This window comes from Vulpes vulpes, chromosome 1, assembly GCF_048418805.1.
Source record: "Vulpes vulpes isolate BD-2025 chromosome 1, VulVul3, whole genome shotgun sequence".
In the NCBI taxonomy this organism is placed as follows: Eukaryota; Metazoa; Chordata; class Mammalia; order Carnivora; family Canidae; genus Vulpes; species Vulpes vulpes.
In genome coordinates, this window is record NC_132780.1 from 195,599,619 (window position 1) to 195,617,916 (window position 18,298).

General features: G+C 44.0%; 1 protein-coding gene across 3 annotated transcripts in view; it reads right to left on the reverse strand.

Annotated features, from left to right (window-relative positions):
* The window catches only part of METTL24 (methyltransferase like 24), a 123,238-nt gene continuing 104,940 nt past the window's right edge, over positions 1–18,298 (reverse strand). For all 3 annotated transcript variants that reach the window (XM_072738828.1, XM_072738821.1, XM_072738818.1), the window contains one exon: positions 1–2,059. In XM_072738828.1, coding sequence (XP_072594929.1) covers positions 1,745–2,059 — 315 coding nt within the window. In that variant the 3' untranslated portion in view covers positions 1–1,744. The remainder of the gene's footprint in view (positions 2,060–18,298) is intronic.

Genomic DNA, 18,298 nt, shown 5'->3' on the forward strand with positions numbered 1-18,298 from the left:
TTAACCGTATAAAAAGGTTTATTGTACATACTTCAGTGTATAAAATTTTAATTAAAAAAATAAAGGAGAGAATCCGATATAATCCAAGCAGGAACTGGGCTAAAGTTAACTTTGTTTTGGAGGCGACACCATGCAAACTAAGCATTAAACCCCGTCAGAGTTTTTTGTGGACCCTTTGTGCTTTTGAGATACCTATGCACATGGAGAGCCACTTAACTGCTATTTTAAATCACACTTGTTCAAGCTGGTCCTCCCACCTCAATGACTTTTATTAGTGTCCTGTGAGTTTTAAAATAAAAAGCTCATTCATATTTTTAAGAATTCAGAAAGTCTTGTTCCCTTTTGAGCTGAAGTTAGTTAAGATCATCTAACTCGAATATTATTTTGGTTTCTCACTTGAGGAATTGGTATTTTCAAACCACTGCAAGAAACAAAAAGCCAACTTGGAATGTCTGGGGATGGAAGGAAGTAAAAAAAAAAAGGAAGAAGGAATAAAGTCCAGTCGCGATCAGTGGTATACTCTCTCCCCAGATCTCTGGAACAAACAATGTATATATAGTTTTCCTGTTCTCCCATGATGTAAAAAATGCCAGAAAATATACCTGATATATAATAAGATAATAATTTGGTTTGCTTTTATGCTATTTAATTAACTTACTTGAAATAGAATTTTTGAAAATCATTCGTGGGGGTAAATGTCTAATCCCGTAAATAAAAATGATGGAGATCATTTGAAATACCGAGAACCTACATTTACGGTTTAATTTTTAAAAACGCACACAGGATTGTCATTACTGAAACACTGTGTAAGCATCCCAGGAACAAGACAGACTTTGGCTCCCAGGCCGCGGTCTTAGAACAAATGCCAACTGGCGGCAGAGGAAAATTCACTTAATCTTTGACATAATGTATTAAAAGAGAGAGAGAGAGAGAGAGATTTGACAGCATAGGCAAGGCGGTGGTTGAGAAACCAGGTCTGAAGTCAGAAGAGGCACCAGTGAAAACACCCACATTTTGCCTGTGCTTAGTTTCCTAGGAACAGAAGGGGATGTAAGTCTGAAAAGAATCTGAGTAGACGTCCTTGATAGTCTAGTCTTTTAAACTCAGTGACAGAATTTGGTGTGTCTAAGTCCCCAGAAACCAGAATCAGGGGCGCTTGTGAAGCCACAGCGTGGCCTCAGCAAAGGCTACGGAGGAATGTCTGAAATCCACAGGATCCTAAAGAATGGAACTGAGCAGGTGAACAAGGAAACCCTTGACAAGGGGAGTGACAGTCAAAGGGAAGGTCCTATTTTAAACAGTAAGCTACAAACTTAAGACTCTCATCAGCTCAGCAAAAACAGAAAATGGATGTAATTTCTTTTTCACATTGGTGAAATTTTTCACGGATTTTAGATACATACTGAATTTTAGGGAAAACAGGTAAGTGGGAGGGTTATCTTCCAAGTTAAACAAAGGAGGACGAGCATCCCCGCTGTGTCGGAGGCAAACAGAAGGCCTGGGATTCGGGCAGATGGAGGTTGGCTCCTGGGGCCCTCCTGCGTCCATCCCTTCCACAAGTGCTCACGAGGCCCCTCCCACGGGGCAGGTGCCAGGCTATTCACACTACAAAGGCAATAACACGGTCCCCACCTCGAGCTGGTAACAGGCTAGCGGGAGACTGGACAAGTGCAGTGATAATTAGAAAGCTGGACGTGCCTTATTCTCCAATTGTTTCCTTGAGGTCTGGATGACGTCCTGTATCCTAGTTCCATCTTGTATTTACCCAACTCAGAGTATAACAGCTACTTGCGTTGAAAATGTCTTTCTTCAGGAGGAGCTGGGGTTTAGACAAATCTTTGTAACTATGAAAAAGTCTGAAACCCTTTAGTTCTAATTCTTTGAGGAGGCTGTACCAGAACCGCACGACACTGCTGTCACCGCCACTGACCTCAAACCCGGGCCAGTGGAGATGAATCTCAAAGGTGAGCTGTCCAATTTGTTCAAGGACATCTTCCAGAATGAGATTTTCTAAAACTTTCCATTCTGCGCTTTCCAGATCTGCTTTGAGAACATCAATCTGTAACAAAATGATGAAATGAGATTAGCAGATTCAATAAATGTTGTTAAAAATACCGTCTTGACATCAGGAACATCACTGTGTAACTACCTCCTACGAAAGCAGCATGTTTCAAATTTTAGGGTTAGAGGTCTTTTTCAATGGCCACTAATGCCATGAGTTTCTAACCTCACTCCACACCATATGTTAACACACAAATAAGGAAATGCCAGTTGGTAATCATAACGGAACCTCCTACTTTCTGGCCAGGGGGTACAGATGCCTGAGACAGAGATGCTGGAACATGTGTTTCACGGAGCTGCGTGCCCACAGCCTCTCCCCAGAAACCTAGACACTGGTCACAGGAACCCAGCCATGTCAGGACAGAATGGTGGCCCCAGGGAGGGACAGAGGGCCACACTGCCTGCTGGGACCACCTCAAAACCTCACCCCCTTCCAACTTCTCAGGACTGAATGCCAGGGAGAGGTCTCAGGTGTCTGAATATGAGACTTGTAAAAAGAAGAAAAACTATCATTATCCTGTGAATTATTTTAACAGTATGCACCAGCACAGCATTTTAAAGTTGGGGGTAGGGGAAGGCAACACCATTCTCTGTTCATTTAATGAACAGAAGTTCACATTCCAGGTGAGATGAAATATAGGGAGAAGGGTAGGGTAGGAGAGGTTTTGCAATTAATTAAGTTATGAGAATCAGCTCATTTTTGCTGGCTTTGCTGTTAGAATCACAGAACCCCAAAGCCTTCGGAAAGCGATGAAAGCTAATTACTTACTGGGCCCTTGCTTAGATGCGCCTGGCACGATGCAAAGTGCTTCGCTTGCAATATCCGTTTATTCCTCTCAATGATTCTGCAAGGGTGATTCTGTCACTATCCCTGTTTGAAGTTTGGGAAGTCAGATTCAGAGAGTAAGCCATCCCCAGTCACAGAGCTGGAGAGGCAGGGGTGACACGCAAACTGAGTCTGTCTACGTGGGCCCTGGTTTTAACCACTGCACCATGATGACTCCGCATAAACCACAAGAGGAAAAATGGCCCCTCTGATTCCCTAAAAGGCTTTTGGTTTGGAAAATAAGGTGCTATCGGAGCGCGAATAAGGGTCAGGGATCGGAAGTATGGTTATCAATATCCCAGTTTACATCTACAGAGCACTTTATAGTTTAAAGCATTACTTCCTACATACATCATCGCAGAGAAACAGTCTGATCTGCAGACAAGGACTTGGTAAAAATGGCTTTGGGCTGACAACATTGCTTGTGTGATTTCAGAGTTGGGTAGAGAAGATGCATAGGATTTAGACATAATTGCTCCAGGAAAATGATCCTTCCCAGTATCCTGACATCCCGAGGGAGATGCTTTCTTTTTTTCTGTCTTGCTTTGGACAGTACCTCACGGTCCACCAGGGAAAGAGTGATGGTTATATCCTAAGAATACTAGAAGGCCTCAGAATAGTCCAGATGTCTGTAAACCAGCCTGCCCAAAAAAAAAAAAAAAAAAAAAAAAAGCCTTCCAAACTCAAAGAGAAAAAAGTAATATGAAAAACAAAACAAAAAGACTCCTTTCTGAAAGGAACCAAGCAAAGGCAGATCCCACGGGAACATGTACAAGGCTAAGATAATTCTTGTGAATTGGACACAACAGAATTAACTCACTTTTTTCATCTCTGCTGCCCTGTCACTTTCTTGACTTTGTTTAATCATTGGAATTTTAAGCAGAATAGCCTTGAATTAGGGTAATTAAACTGCTCAACAGAAATATGTAATTAAAACATCACAAAATTTTCAAATTAGTACAGAAAATATCCAAAACTCAAAAATCACATAGTTACAAATGTTTTAAAAGCCTTACAGATTTATTTCTCACTGTGGTTTTCTGTAAGTTCCCATATGTTGAATGGGATTAATACATCAAACTATCAAACTATTAAAGGGCCAGGGCAAAGTTAATCAGCCTGAAACTGGCCTTTAAACTACATCGGTAAAGATAAAGGAATATGTGTTTCATATTTTTTCCAAACATACTTTTAACATAAGCTATCAATCAGAAGTTATGAGCCACAGGAAAAAAAAAATCAGGATAAATCATAGCAAATATATGCTTACTGTGAAAATCCAATTTTCACTTACAAAATGCTCTTGTATCTAAAGAGCAGAAAGTATTTTCAAATACGACAACGCTGCTAACCCCTTTTGATCCCAGTGACTGCAAATTCTCCACTTCAATCAGAATTGAGTAGGTTGATCTAAATCATGCAGCGAGGATAGCACAGTACCGAGGAGCTCATAAACTCTTCCCTGACTTCCAGCCTGAAAGCACAACCGGCCAAATGCTGTGAATAAAACATGGTTTTCTTCCCTGTATGCTTTTTCCTATTATTTATTTATTTATTTATTTATTTATTTATTTATTTATTTATTTATTTATTTATTGTATTTCAGAATGTTCCATCACCACCACTATTTTGCAGATGCAATTTCCATTATTACTGCATAATGCACCCAATATTATTGTTATTATGAGGCACGAAACATTTCTGCATCTCATAGGCCACTTCCACGTTTCTACCATCGGCTTTCAACAATCACGGCACGAAAAATCATGCAAATGATTACGTCGGAAGAATCAAGGGTCAATCCGAATACAGTTAGGGTAAGTCAGGTTTCTGGAGAAAAACAACTAGGTCTGAACTCTCTGCAAACTCTGGAATAACTGAGGACGTAGTCTCGGGTGGGAGGGTCTCAAAGAAGGTAGATCAAACGATCTATGTGTTATGATTTCAGAGGCATTAAAGAGGTCCTCCTCTCAAAAATTATCTCCTTTCCCTTGTGCTTGAAATATCCAGTAAATCTCCTGTGACAGAACTTTTTGAGGAAATGAGAATTTTAATTTTAACCGGATTAAGGTGTGAGGCCATTTGGCAGCTCCATCACGGGCATGCGTGTAGGCCTGCGTGGGCCCAGAACTGCAGAGATGAGAAAAAGTGGGTAACGGGGCACCGGCCTTTGCACTGGTTTGCTGGGGCTGCTATAAAAAAGCACCACAGACTGTGTGGCTTCAGCAACAGGAACGTACTGTCTCCCAGTTCTGGACAACACTGTGTCAGACAGCACTGGTTCTCCCTGAGGGCCACAGGGGACAATCGGTCCCATGCCTGTCCGCGAGCTCCTGGGGGTTGGCGGCCATCTCCATCATTCCTTGGCTTCTGCCTCACTCTGATCTATTTCTTCATCTTCGCATTGTGTTAGTTCTTCGCCTACACATTGCCCGCGCCCAAATTTCCCCTCTTCGTAAGGACACCAGTCACGTTGGATTAGAGGCCCAGCCTACGCCAGCACGACCTCATTGAAGCTAATTACATCTGCAATGACCCTATTTCCAATGAAGGTCATATTCTGAGGTACGAGGGGGTTAGGACTTCACCAGAGGAACTCTGGAGGCGCACATTCCAGTGACAACAGTGTTTGAGGTTAGCCATCACTTCGGAGCTTTGGCGAAGCAGTATGTGTTCCGGAGCCAATTCCCCAGTCAGTGCTGGGTGAAAGCGCCCCATACCACAGACCCAAGGGCCAGCCCCTCTCGGAGGCAATTGTGGATGTAGTCCACAGGCCCTACATCAGCCAGCCCAGCCAGCTCCGACTTCGCAATATCCACAGCAGGTCAACAGGGCCCCAAGGCCAATTAAAACCACCATCATAAAAAAATAAAAAATTTAAAAATTTAAAAAATTTAAAAACCCTGGGCTTCATTCCCTGGTTCCTTCACCACCAGGCCCAGCAGGTACACTCTGTCTCTGGCACTTTGTCTCCAGGCCTGCAGCTCCCCACCTGCGCCTCTTCCCTTTCAAGGCGGCTCTCCAGCAGGATAGGCGGGCGCACTGCACACTGCAGCACCTTTCCAGGGCTGGGATGGCTCTGGGATTCACCAGCATCACCTCCTCTGCATTCTATGGGGCCAAAGCAAAGCCCGAGGCCAGGCCAGACTCAAGGGGAGGGGAAGCAGATCCCAGCCCTTGAGAGTAAGAGTGGCCCACACAGAAAGGATGCGACAGGCCGTTCAGGGTCATGTCTGCAAATAACTGACCCCAGTGATTAAAAGCAATATTCAGATTTATATACAAATCCATGAGTGAACTATAGTATTAGGTTAAACGTGAACCTTTGCTGGACACAAGCAACACCCCAGGAAAAATAAATAATAAAGCCCGTATTCATCAGAATATTACTGAAGAAGGGACATTAATTAAAACATGGCATTTGCTATTAGATCTGGCTTTCCTTGGAAGTTGACAAAGAACCTAGGCCAGCCAACGGATTAAGGATGACTAATAAAAAAAATACTGAAAAGGACAAGGAAAATAAGTACGTGCGAGTCTTAGATACCGTATTAGTGTACCGGGGCTGCTATAACAAAATGTCACAGACTGAGGGGGGCGGGGGGCACGCTTAAACAACAGACATTTATGTTTTCTCCCAGGTCCAGACGCTGGAAGGTCCAAGATCAAAGTGTCGGCAACTGTGGTTTCTCCCAAGGCTTCTCCTTGGCTCTCCGACAGCTGCCCCTGCACTGCATCCTCGGGCGGACTTCCCTCTGTGCTTCATCTCTCCTGGAATTTCTCCCTCGTCTTCTAAGGACATCAGTCTAATTGGATGAGGACCCCACTCTCATGACTCCATCGAACTTAAATTACCTCCTTAAGGACCCTATCACACTGAGGCTAAGTGCTTCAGCCTATGAATTTGGGGAGTGGGGGACACAATTCGGGCCATAACAGATAGAAAACAGATATTTTTGCTAGAGTCTATTCAGAGGCAACCAGTACTTCTCCACAAGGGGTTTTAAAATACACCCCTCTTACTGTTACGGCAGTCTGGCTGTTGGTGAGCTGGGAGTTCCTCCTTTGTGGTTACCGGCTATCTCCAGATCTGGGGAGTCCAAATGTGAACCACCTCATTAATCGAAGATGAGTCATAGAGGCCATGGCAGATTTTTATTTTTCAAAGACAGTCTCACCATTAACTCCCATCTCTGGATTTTCTACAATATGGCCTTGAGATGGACTCGGTGTTCCCCCCAGGGATGGCTTTATGGGATGCAACATACACAGCCACACCATACCTGGCTTAATGCTCTGTTGTCGCCAACTTAAAATTCTTACTATGTTTTCAACAGGGGACCCCCTGATTTCCATTTTTCTGCTGGATCCCACAAATTATGTCTCCTGACTTGTGATGCCCTTCTTGAATCTAAGAACTAAGAGTTGCCATTGACTAAGAGTCTGCGAGAAGTGGTTCTCGATGACATCCAAACCCAGTCCATAAAAGCTTCTTACTTTGTTCAGTGGTACAATCACTCTTGCAAACTTTAGCTCCCCTGCAAGCTGTCTGACTGTCCTGAGGCTACTGTGCTGTGAAAAAATCCAAACTAGCCCTTGCAGAGAGAACACATGAAGAGGCCCTAAATCAACGTGAAGAAAGAGATGCCTGCCTGGCCAACCCTGCTGTGCCTGCCATCATCTGACTGTAACCCCAGGAGAAACCCTGAACCAACACTACCCAGCAGAGCCCTTCCCAAACACTGCCCCCCAGAAACTGTGATCCACAATGTAATTATCAATTATTGTTTTAAGGAACTTGAGTTTTGGGGATGACTCATTATGTAGCAGTAGGTAACTAGAACAGAGACCAAGCACCGTTTATGCAAAAGTTAGAGATTACTTGTAGAGCATCAAATACTATATATTCCAAAGCTGTGATTTCTAGAAGATTATATATATTTGACCAAAAATACTCCCTTATTAAAAAAATCAATACAATGGTCATTACTTAAAAATTATAAAGCCACAGATGAGGAAAAAGAAAAGGAGTTAAAATACCCATAATCCAGGTTTTAGAAGAGTTAACTCTTGAATACATGGTGTATTTCTTGCTAAACATTTTTCTTTGCCATAAACACACACACAACACATATATCACAGCATACATAGGCATAACTCAAACACACATGTTGTTTATAAAATTAGAATCATAATGTGTTTTCAAATATGCTTTTTAATGTAACAATGTAACAAGCCATGAATATCTTTCCAGGCCAATCCATTTTCATCAAAATGTTCTCAGTGTCCCTTGGGGATTTCATCAGTATATGACTGGGGCCCCTGCAGGAGCGAGGGAGATGTGGGGCAGGCTCTGGATCCTCTACCTCCACTCAACAGGAGCAAGTCCCCTTTTCTCTCTTTTATATATTTGGAATCCCTCACAAATTTTTACTTGAAAAAGAGCTTTCCTGCCAAGAGAAATGGTTTGCCTCCATCTATAATGTGTCTTTTAATGACTTTTACATTGGTTTAATTTACTTAACCAATCCCCCTTCTGATGGACATCTAAGTTCTTTCCAATTGGACATGGCACACTGATGTGATCAACAACCCTGGAGCTAAATATTTAAGTATGTGCTCCTATTTTCTTAGAATAACAATACTCACAGAAGAGGAGTAGCATGTGCAAAGGATAGGCCCAGGTTACAGCTTCCAATAATTTTTCTAGACCCTTCCTGTACTTGCTCTTGGGAAACTGAGGACATACCAAGTTGTGCTAAGGCTGGCAGCCCTGCACAGGCACACCGTCATCAGCCTGTTCAAGGACCACTTGTTTCCTTTCCCCAGATCCATGTGACACTCTGGAGCATCCCTAAACATCCCTGTCTCTATGCATCAGTGATTCACTAGATTAGACAAAAACCTGCATACCATTTAAAGAAAGAAAAAATGGGGATCCCTGGGTGGCTCAGCGGTTTAGCACCTGCCTTCGGCCCAGGTCGTGATCCTGGAGTCCCAGGATTGAGTCCCACATCGGGCTCCCGGCATGGAGCCTGCTTCTCCCTCCTCCTGTATCTCTGCCTCTCTCTCTCTTTCTATGTCTATCATAAATAAATGAATAAATCTTAAAAAAAAATTTTTTTTAAATAAAGAAAGAAAAAATAAGACAAACCAATTTTAACTAAGTACATGTTAAATTATTTCCAGATAACTTTTTTAAAAAACATTTTTAATAAAAAATGCTGTACCTATTATTCTATATTTAATCTTTAAAAGGATATAGATTTTTTTTACACCCAGAAAAATGTGTATTAAAGCTTAAAGCTGGCCATTACCATCAGCTATAAAGCTAATTAATTATTATGTTAATCAAAATCCCTGGCTAAGAGCCAAAGCTATAAGTAATGCCAATAAAGTATCAATATTGACCATCCAGCAATCAACTAGCACAAAGCAAGGAACTTCCTATTCTGTCAGTCAGTGACCCGCAAACACAGCTGCCTGCCTCAGTATCAGCTGTCTGGTTTGGGGGCCAGAAACACACACTTAATGGCATTTACAGATACAGCTCATATTCTGTAAAAAATAGATTCCCGAAAAGGAGTGTACAAACTGAGCTTTGCAACTGGGCTCATGTTATAAAAAATGATTATTTAACCACTCATCTAGTTATTTATGAATGTTTTAAAAAATTAAATGATCAATACCTACCACCCCAACAGCTCAAGCTACACTCGCTCCCCCATAGTCACTGTAGTTTGGGTCAATATTCAATCATAACTTTTAAATCATTTTATCTATATAACTTCTTCCTACTTTTTGGCTTAATTATGAAAAGTTATTATTTAATGATTAAAGCAAAGTACACCCGGGCTTTTATATATCAATTCTACTTAAAGCAAGATATATCTGCACCTACAAAATTAAAAGCTGAACACAATAAAAAGAGAATCTTAGTTTTGTAGAAAAAGAGAGAAAAATGGAAGAAATTAATCTATCTTAAATGAACAAGAGGATTAAAAGTCTCTTTAAGATCCTCAGAGTTTAAACACACTAAATCAGGCTTAATTATCACCGCTGGCTGGCAAAAATGTAACGTTACAAGATTTCCGCTACCACCAGGGAAAGAGAGATAAGGCTTGCCCTGAATATTACAAGAAATATGAAGGGTCACTCGAAGCTAATGTAAGACCAATTCTGAACTAATAATAAAAGAAAATAATTTTATGTAGTAATCAGATCACAGAAATGACCTCTGCAGGGAGCAACACTCTGCAAAGGAATTTTTAAGGAAATAAGGGAAACATTTACAAACAGAGACTTTTTTGCCAAATCTCCAGCCTGTGCAGAAGAGTCCAACCTGAGGCCGCTGGGCGAGAACCTTTGGGGCAGGATGCGCGGCTATAACCTGGTCTTAGCTCCCGAACCTAGGAAATGGTGAGCTGCTGGGAAGTCAAGAAGTCAGCAGGGCTCCTGGTTGACATGGGAAACAAAGGCAGAAGAGAAATCATTAAATGTCCTTACTCCTACAGCCCATTCACTAGCCCTTAAAAGAGCCAGAGTGGGGCATCTGGGGGGCTCAGTGGTTGGGCGTCGCCTCTGGCTCAGAGCGTGATCTGGGGGTCCTGGGATCGAGTCCGCCATCTGGGCCCCATAGGGAGCCTGCTTCTCCCTCTGCCTGGGTCTCTGCCTCTCTCTTGTCTCTCATGAATAAATAAATAAAATCTTTAAAAACAAAAAAACAGGCAGGGCAGCCCCAGTGGCACAGCGGTTTAGTGCTGCCTGCAGCCCAGGGCGTGATCCTGGAGACCCGGGATCGAGTCCCACGTCGGGCTCCCTGCATGGAGCCTGCTTCTCCTCTGCCTGTGTCTCTGCCTCTCTCTCTCTGCCTCGCTCTCGCTCTGTGCCTCTCATGAATAAATAAAATAAAATCTTTAAAAAAAAAAAAAAAACAGGCAGAGTGACATTCCTCTAGGGACTCAACTGCCTGGATGTTAATGCTTTCCTAAGGGCAAAAGGCAATCTCAGCCCCACCCCAAGGACCCTGTAAATCTCCTTTAACAAATAAAAATTCCTCTGGAAACTTCCTTTATCTCTAAACCCCTGGATACGTGTTGGCGATCATCCCCCAAGCACACGGCCCACCAATGTACATCTGAAGGGCCTCATGACTATGGTTTTATTAGACGGTAATAAATGGCCTTTTCCCAAGAGCTAGCCCCCTCCAGGTCCTGGAAACCCCACTTCCTAAATTCCTTAGAGACTGACTCTCTCCCTAACCCCCTCCCAACTTGCATCTATACCACGGGCCACTTCTCACCACCACCACCCCGCCCCCTTCCCCCCCCCCCACCGGTGCAGCTCTCTCTGCCCACGAGCCCTGTGCCTGTGCTCTAATTTAATCACCTTTTGCACCGAAGACGTCCCAAGAATTCTTTCTTGGGCATCGGCTTTGAACCCTAACATCTTTCCAACATTACGGGGGACTTGTAACAGCAAAGAGCCAAGCTGTGCAGATCTAGCAGGCCCGAAGCCGCAGCAAGGGCCCGGGCCCAGGGAGTCAGGCAGGAGGGCAGGCGCGGGGCCGGGACAGTGCCAGGCAGAGGCTTCATTTACTTATCCCCACCCCCCCGGGGGGCAGCTGAAAGGGACACATCTGTCTCCGACCTTGGGTCAGAACCCTGTGCCTTGAAGCCACATCACCCGGGGCTGAGGTTGGTTTATTTTTCTGGCCTAATCGTATTTAAACAAGCATTCGCAAGTATTTCCAGAAAGAGATGGGACGTTTTTATTTAAAAAATATACATATCAACTATTCCTAAAGGAATAGAAGCATAAACCAATAAATCACCAAGCAAATACTCAAATAGAATGGTTTCCGGCCCGACAGTTCCCCCTCAGACGGGGGCCCGAGTCCACCCGGAGCACAGCAGGACGGGCGAGGGGACTTGGGCCACAAGAGACAAGCCCCAATACAAAAAGCAAACACTTAGAGAAGTGGAACATAAAGTCCTTGGGTTCTTAATTTTTTTTTTAATAGACTGAAACTTGGGGCGCCCGGGTGGCTCAGCGGTGGAGCGTCCGCCTTCAGCCCAGGTCGTGACCCCAGGGTCCCAGGATCGAGTCCCACGTCGGGGTCCCCGCAGGGAGCCTGCTTCTCCCTCTGCCTGGATCTCTTCCTCTCTCTCTGGGTCTCTCATGAATAAATAAACAAAATCTTTTAAAAAAAGTTTTAAAAACCACTGAAATATGAGTGAAGAAAAACACCGCTGGGGGGTGAAAATTACGAAGGGATCAGCGGGTTCGGCGGCAGAAATGAGCGAGAGGCTGGGGCTGTGCTCTGTGCCGGCGTCCCCGAGGCCCGTCTCTGGGCCCTGCACCGGCTCGGGCAGGTGCTTACGCAGGGGCACTACCCGCACTCACAGCTGCACGTTAGAGTCCCTTCCCCACCTGCCCCATCCATTCCTCAGGGCGGGGCCCCACTCCTGTTTGGCGGCCCCTCTGGCCAGGCTTCCTGACAGGCCGCGGGTACAGGAGCCCGTGGGCTAACAGGTCCTGTCCGCTCAGCCCGGGGACACCTTGCACCTTGACTCGCTTTTTCTGTCCCTCTGCCCCCAGCACAGTGACCATCCTGTTTACGACCTACCGCTTGAAAAAGAGAGTCACAGGGTGGACGTCAGGAATGGGGGCAGCTGGGCATCCCACCATCCCACTCTGCACAAGCGGTGGCAGCATCTTAATCATTTTTTAAAGATTTTATTTATTTATTCATGGGAGACACAGAGAGAGGCAGAGACACAGGCCGAGGGAGAAGCAGGCCCCACGCAGGCAGGGAGCCCAATGTGAGACTCGATCCCAGGACTCTGGGATCACGCCATGGGCCGAAGGCAGACGCTCAACCACTGAGCCCCCCAGGGATTCCCTAGTATCTTAATTTTCAACACTTGAAAACCCTACACTTCAGCCAAATGTTATTCTCATTATGCCATGAAATGTCCTGCCCTTGCCCTTTTATTCGTGTTGACTCCCTTTTCGTGGAGAACACCAAAGCTTTCTGCCAGTGACCACATCTCGCCTCCACCAACATCCAGAACGCCACGATGGCCCCTCAAGTACAATCTCATTTTCCCTAAGGAACTTAAGCTGCTGAGAGTTGAGAATGCTGACTTGAGAATATTCCAAAATTCTTGCCCTCAAAATCTAAAAGCAGAGGCAATTATCTAAGAAGGCACCACCGACCGTAAGTTCTGACTGGACTTGGAAATACATGCAAGTTGTTTTTCCCTTACGGAATATGTCACTGGCATTAAACTGCAAGGGCCCCATCCCAAACATTTTCTAGTTAAATGACATCCACACTGGAATAAGGAAACAGATAATATTAATACGTAATTCTACATGGGGCAGTTTTTTTGTTTTGTGTCTAATGCAGTGAATAGTACAGATGTAAAGGCCTAGGAATGTTCAGGAATGCTGTGGGGCTAAGTGGTGCCGTCCTACACAATAGCCACTCACCAAGTGTGGCCATTTGAATTTTATTTTTTTTTAATTTAATTAATTTATTTATTTATTCATGAGAGACACACAGAGAGAGGCAGAGACACAGGGAAGCAGGCTCCCCTCAGGAAGCCCTATGTGGGACACCATCGCTGGACCCAGGATCACATCCTGAGTTGAAGGCAGATGCCTAACCCGCTGAGCCAGACAGGTGCCACTTGAATTTTAATTAATTAATTAAAATCTAGCAAAATTAAAATTTCAGTTCTCCTGTTCCCAAGCCAGCTGTGTTAGCAGCTACCATGCTGGCTGGTGCAGCCACAGGACATTTCCGTCATTGCACCAAGTTCTGCAGGACAGTGCTGCTCAGAGTCCCACACGCATCAGAATCAGCCGGAGGGCGTGCGAACACAACAGTTTCTGATTCAGTAGATTCAGATCAGAGCTGAGTATCTGCATTTCTACCAGGGACCCAGCTGCTGGGGATGTGGCTGATCCAAGGACCACACTTGGAGAACCACTAGACTTGGCTGATGACGCTACATGACTTATTGGGTTTTGTTTTGTTTTTTTTTTAAGATTTTATTTATTTATTTGAGAGAGAGAATGAAAGCATAAGAGGGGGAAGGGCAGAGGGAAGGGAGAAACAGACTTCCCGTTGAACAGGGAGCCCAATGGGGGCTCCAGCCCCAGATCCCAATACCATGACTTGGGCTGAGGCCAGACACTTAACCCACTGTGCCCCACCAGGGCACCTCTATTATGTGAGTTTTTAATGACATGTGTGCACAAGACTCTCAGCCTCTGCCCAGGCAGGGTTCTCCCCCTTCTTGTGAGCAGGTGCAGAAAGTATCCACACACTGGTAATCCTTGATCTGGAAAGGTATATTGTGGTTTTTCCTAAATAGGATACAATTAGGTCAGAGTTCCCTAAACACATCACCAAGGTGGTGGTGAGGCTCATGTTCCCTGGAACCATATGCAAAAATGTGTGTTAGTGCTCATGAGCACTCTTCCAACACGGTGGTCGCTGGGACTTTGGCTCTAGGACGATTGCTTCATCACATGGGTCTGGGGCAGGTTGTTTAGCCTCTCAGTGATTCAGAGGAAAACAGCAGGACTCCTGCTTGTCCTGAGGTTAAAGGAGAAATGAGCATAAGGCACCATGTGCCGCACCCAACAGAGCATGGGCTCTATGGGGACTAGCACTGCTAGCTGCTACTATTTTTACCAATTCTCAGGGAGGTCCCTAACCACCCCGTCCCCCATATTAAGGTCATCTTGTGCAAGCTAATATAGAAGTGTGCTTTCTCTGCGCCACAGCAGCTATGTATTGGGAAAAGACTCAGAGGGAGAATTAAAATTTGGTACAGGAAACCTACAGAGGTGCTCCACTCCTGACAGCCATGAGCCACCTCTACTTAACACACGGGCAGGTGAAGCTGAAAACAGTTTCTTCAGCCGCATTTACATCTGACAAGAGGCAAAAGCATTATCTTCCCTGTGCCCTACAAGGGGCTGTAAGCTCCATGAAGGCTAATAACTTCTTCTTTTTTTTTTTAATCTTCAGTTTCCAGCCACACTGCCAGGTACTATCAAAAGTAGTTGGCAGGTGGATGGGTGGACGGATGGGGAGATGGGGAGATGATTAAATCTACCTCCCAGATTCCAGGTGATGGAAGATTGGAGCCAGCAGCATTGTGAACATCTGGTCCAATTTCCTCACTTTCAACAGCGAAACCTAAGCCTGAAAAAGGCTAAATGATCTGACCAAGATCACAAATTAATTAATTAGTGGCAGATATTCCACAACTCAAACACCACTGCTCTGCTCTGAATCTCTCTCTTTCCTTCTCTCTCACTGTCCCACACACACTAACATTCATCAAGCACTAACATTCATCACACACTAGTGCAGCTGCGGGGTAACTACAAGTCTAAACTTCATCCTCCCAGAGACTTAAGGACCGAGAAGGGTTCCATCCGAGGGCTGCTACAACATTTGAGAAAGAAGTGTGATCCCTTCCCTCTCCCGATATCCCTCTCTGCCAAGAATCTCTTTGCACCAGGAGTGCCCAGAAAAAAGCACAATCTGGCGTGTTCTAAATTTACTTATGATCGATACCAGCTCCCCACTAAGCACACTGATACAAATTCAGATCCTATTAAATGCTTGGTTCTTAATAGAGAAAAACAGCAACATATACACTGTCATTTAGTTTAAAGGCAAATGTAGCACTGCAAAGCTATCACTTGCTTACGTATCTGCTCTCCTATAAGAAAACGCTGATTTTTAGCTGATCCCATTGCTGCCCAGATAAAAGACCATCCTTCCCAGTCTCTCTGTTATGACTGTGTGACCATGAAAATCTAATGAATAAGATAGAAGTAAGAGTGTCATGTAGGATTTCCAGGAAGTTTCTTTTTTTAAAAAAAAGGGGGGAGGGGGGATCCCTGGGTGGCGCAGCGGTTTGGCGCCTGCCTTTGGCCCAGGGCGCGATCCTGGAGACCCGGGATCGAGTCCCACGTCGGGCTCCCGGTGCATGGAGCCTGCTTCTCCCTCTGCCTGTGTCTCTGCCTCTCTCTCTCTCTGTCTATCATAAATAAATAAATAAATCTTTAAAAAAATAAATAAATAAAATAAAATAAAAAAGGGGGGAGGGTGGAGAAGGGTGGTACTTAGCACTTCCTCCATCACTTTACCGGGGACAAGGTTGTGATGGCTGAAGCAGCAGCAGCAATATTGGACCCTGCAGGGTGGAAGAGACCAGAGCTGGATGGATCCTAGGTCTCTGATGACTATGCAGTCTCTCTGCAAGATGTGAACTATCTACCCCAAGACATCTCTTATGTGAGAGAAACATTTTCTATAGTTTAAGTCACTATACATTTTTTTTCCCATGTAACTAACCAGATTTTAAAAAGATTCAACATATCCCAATATTCTTACTTATAAAGAGTGGTGTCGATTTTAAAACTTATGTAGAGTTGAAGCCTTCTGTAAAGAAGTAATTAGTGACCGGGAATCCATGACACAATCCACGCCTAGGGGAAGGTCACTGTTTCTCTTGAATTGGTAAGCAACTTCCTAATTCTGGGATCACTACCCTTCCCCTGGATTCCCTGCATATTTCTCTCTTGCCTCCTCCTTTTGCTCCAGAAACATGGCACACGTTCTCTTGCCAGAATTCTCACGACCACAGCATTGCACTCTCCCCCTCCTCTCGGAGCCCCCAAATTTATAATGCATTAACAAGATGGAGCTGTGAATCACACTTGGCCAGGCCCTTAGCCTGAAAATCCTAGGTTTGAGGCATTATGTTAATGCAGTTAGATCTCTTCTTTATCTGTTCTATACATTTGAAATTCTAATATATACTTAAGAAGCCAGATACTGACTTATTTTGACCATCCAATGAATTCTACATGTCTGTACATTTTCATTGAAAGCACAGGATCCTTTTTCTTGAAGAAGCAAAGCAAAATTCAATCAGGACTCAAGTTGAACAAGAAAATAAAGATCTCTTCAGTCTCATAATGCTCCCGTAATAACATTCACTTTAGACGATTTTGAGTTGAATATATCAAGTCTTTCACCTGCAAAACAAATGTAACTTATAATTGGAGCAGATCGAGGTTTTGTGGAGCTCGAAGCTTATTTAATTTAAGGGCCCTCGTTATGAAAAATAATACAAAATCAGAAATACAGAATTAGGTAAAATCACTTCTGCTTATAATCAAGACATATACACAAGTCCCAACCCAAGAGAAAAGACATGATTAAATGAAAGAAAACTATAAACAGATGTATCTCCAACAGCCAGGAAACAAGAAAAAAAATTAAAAGGTTTTTTTTTAAAAAAAAAAAAGCCCGCAATAAAAAATACCAGTGTACCAGTTTTGAACCTCCTGTTAAATTTATGTAGCAATTACAATGAAAGGAGAAAAAAACTTAACATACAAAAAGATTAGTACCAGCTATCATATACAGATATTATCCATCAAATACTCAAAGAAATGTGCTAAATATTGAGGCATGGGTTATATTTTAAAACCTCATCCTAGGGGAGCCTGAGTGGCTCAAGTCAGTTAAGCATCTGCCTTCAGCTCAGGTCATAATCTCAGAATCCTGTAATCAAACCCCTTATTGGGCTCCCTGCTAAGCCAGGAGTCTGCTTGCCCCCCTCCCTCTCCCCTCCCTTCCCCCTGCTTGTGCTCTATCTCCTCTCAAATAAATAAATACAAATAAAAACCTCATCTTAGGGAAAATGTTACGACTTCTAGAAATAGCCGTTCATTGGCTCTTACTGGATGCAAAGCCCTAACATTTGTTTTGGATGGGCCATCCCTCAGAACACAGTGTCTTTTTTCTTGTATCCGCTGTAATGGTTACAGCCAACTTTAATTAAGCGCTCGCTATGTGCCGAGCCAAGCAGCATGCTACGCCTTTTCCATGCAACACCCCAATTAATCTCGCAACCAACAGATGAAGTGTTTTATTATCCTCATGTTACAGACAGGGAAACTGAGGCCTAGGTAGGTCATACGGTTTGTAAGAGGTGAAGCCAAAACCAAATCCAAGAAGTTTCCATAGAAACCTGAGATTCAGAGAAGTTAACTAACCAGCCCAGGTCACACAGCTACTCAGTGGTAGATTCTAACTGGGTCTGACTCCAAAACGGGCTGTTCTTAATACCATGTCCTTATAACCCCACAAGTGTTAAGGGATCCAAGTGCAAAATACGACACTGTCAACGGTTTCTGGATTTATAGCTCCTTTTGGAAAAATGACAGGAGAAAAGCAAATGTGGAGTGTTCATTAGTTGGAGAAGGCTTTCTTGAGTTCCTAACTTGTGTATGGTCCACCAGCTGCCATTCTGGGGGAGAAAGGCAGCAGGTAGGCTTGCCTCCAGACAAGGCACACACATTTCA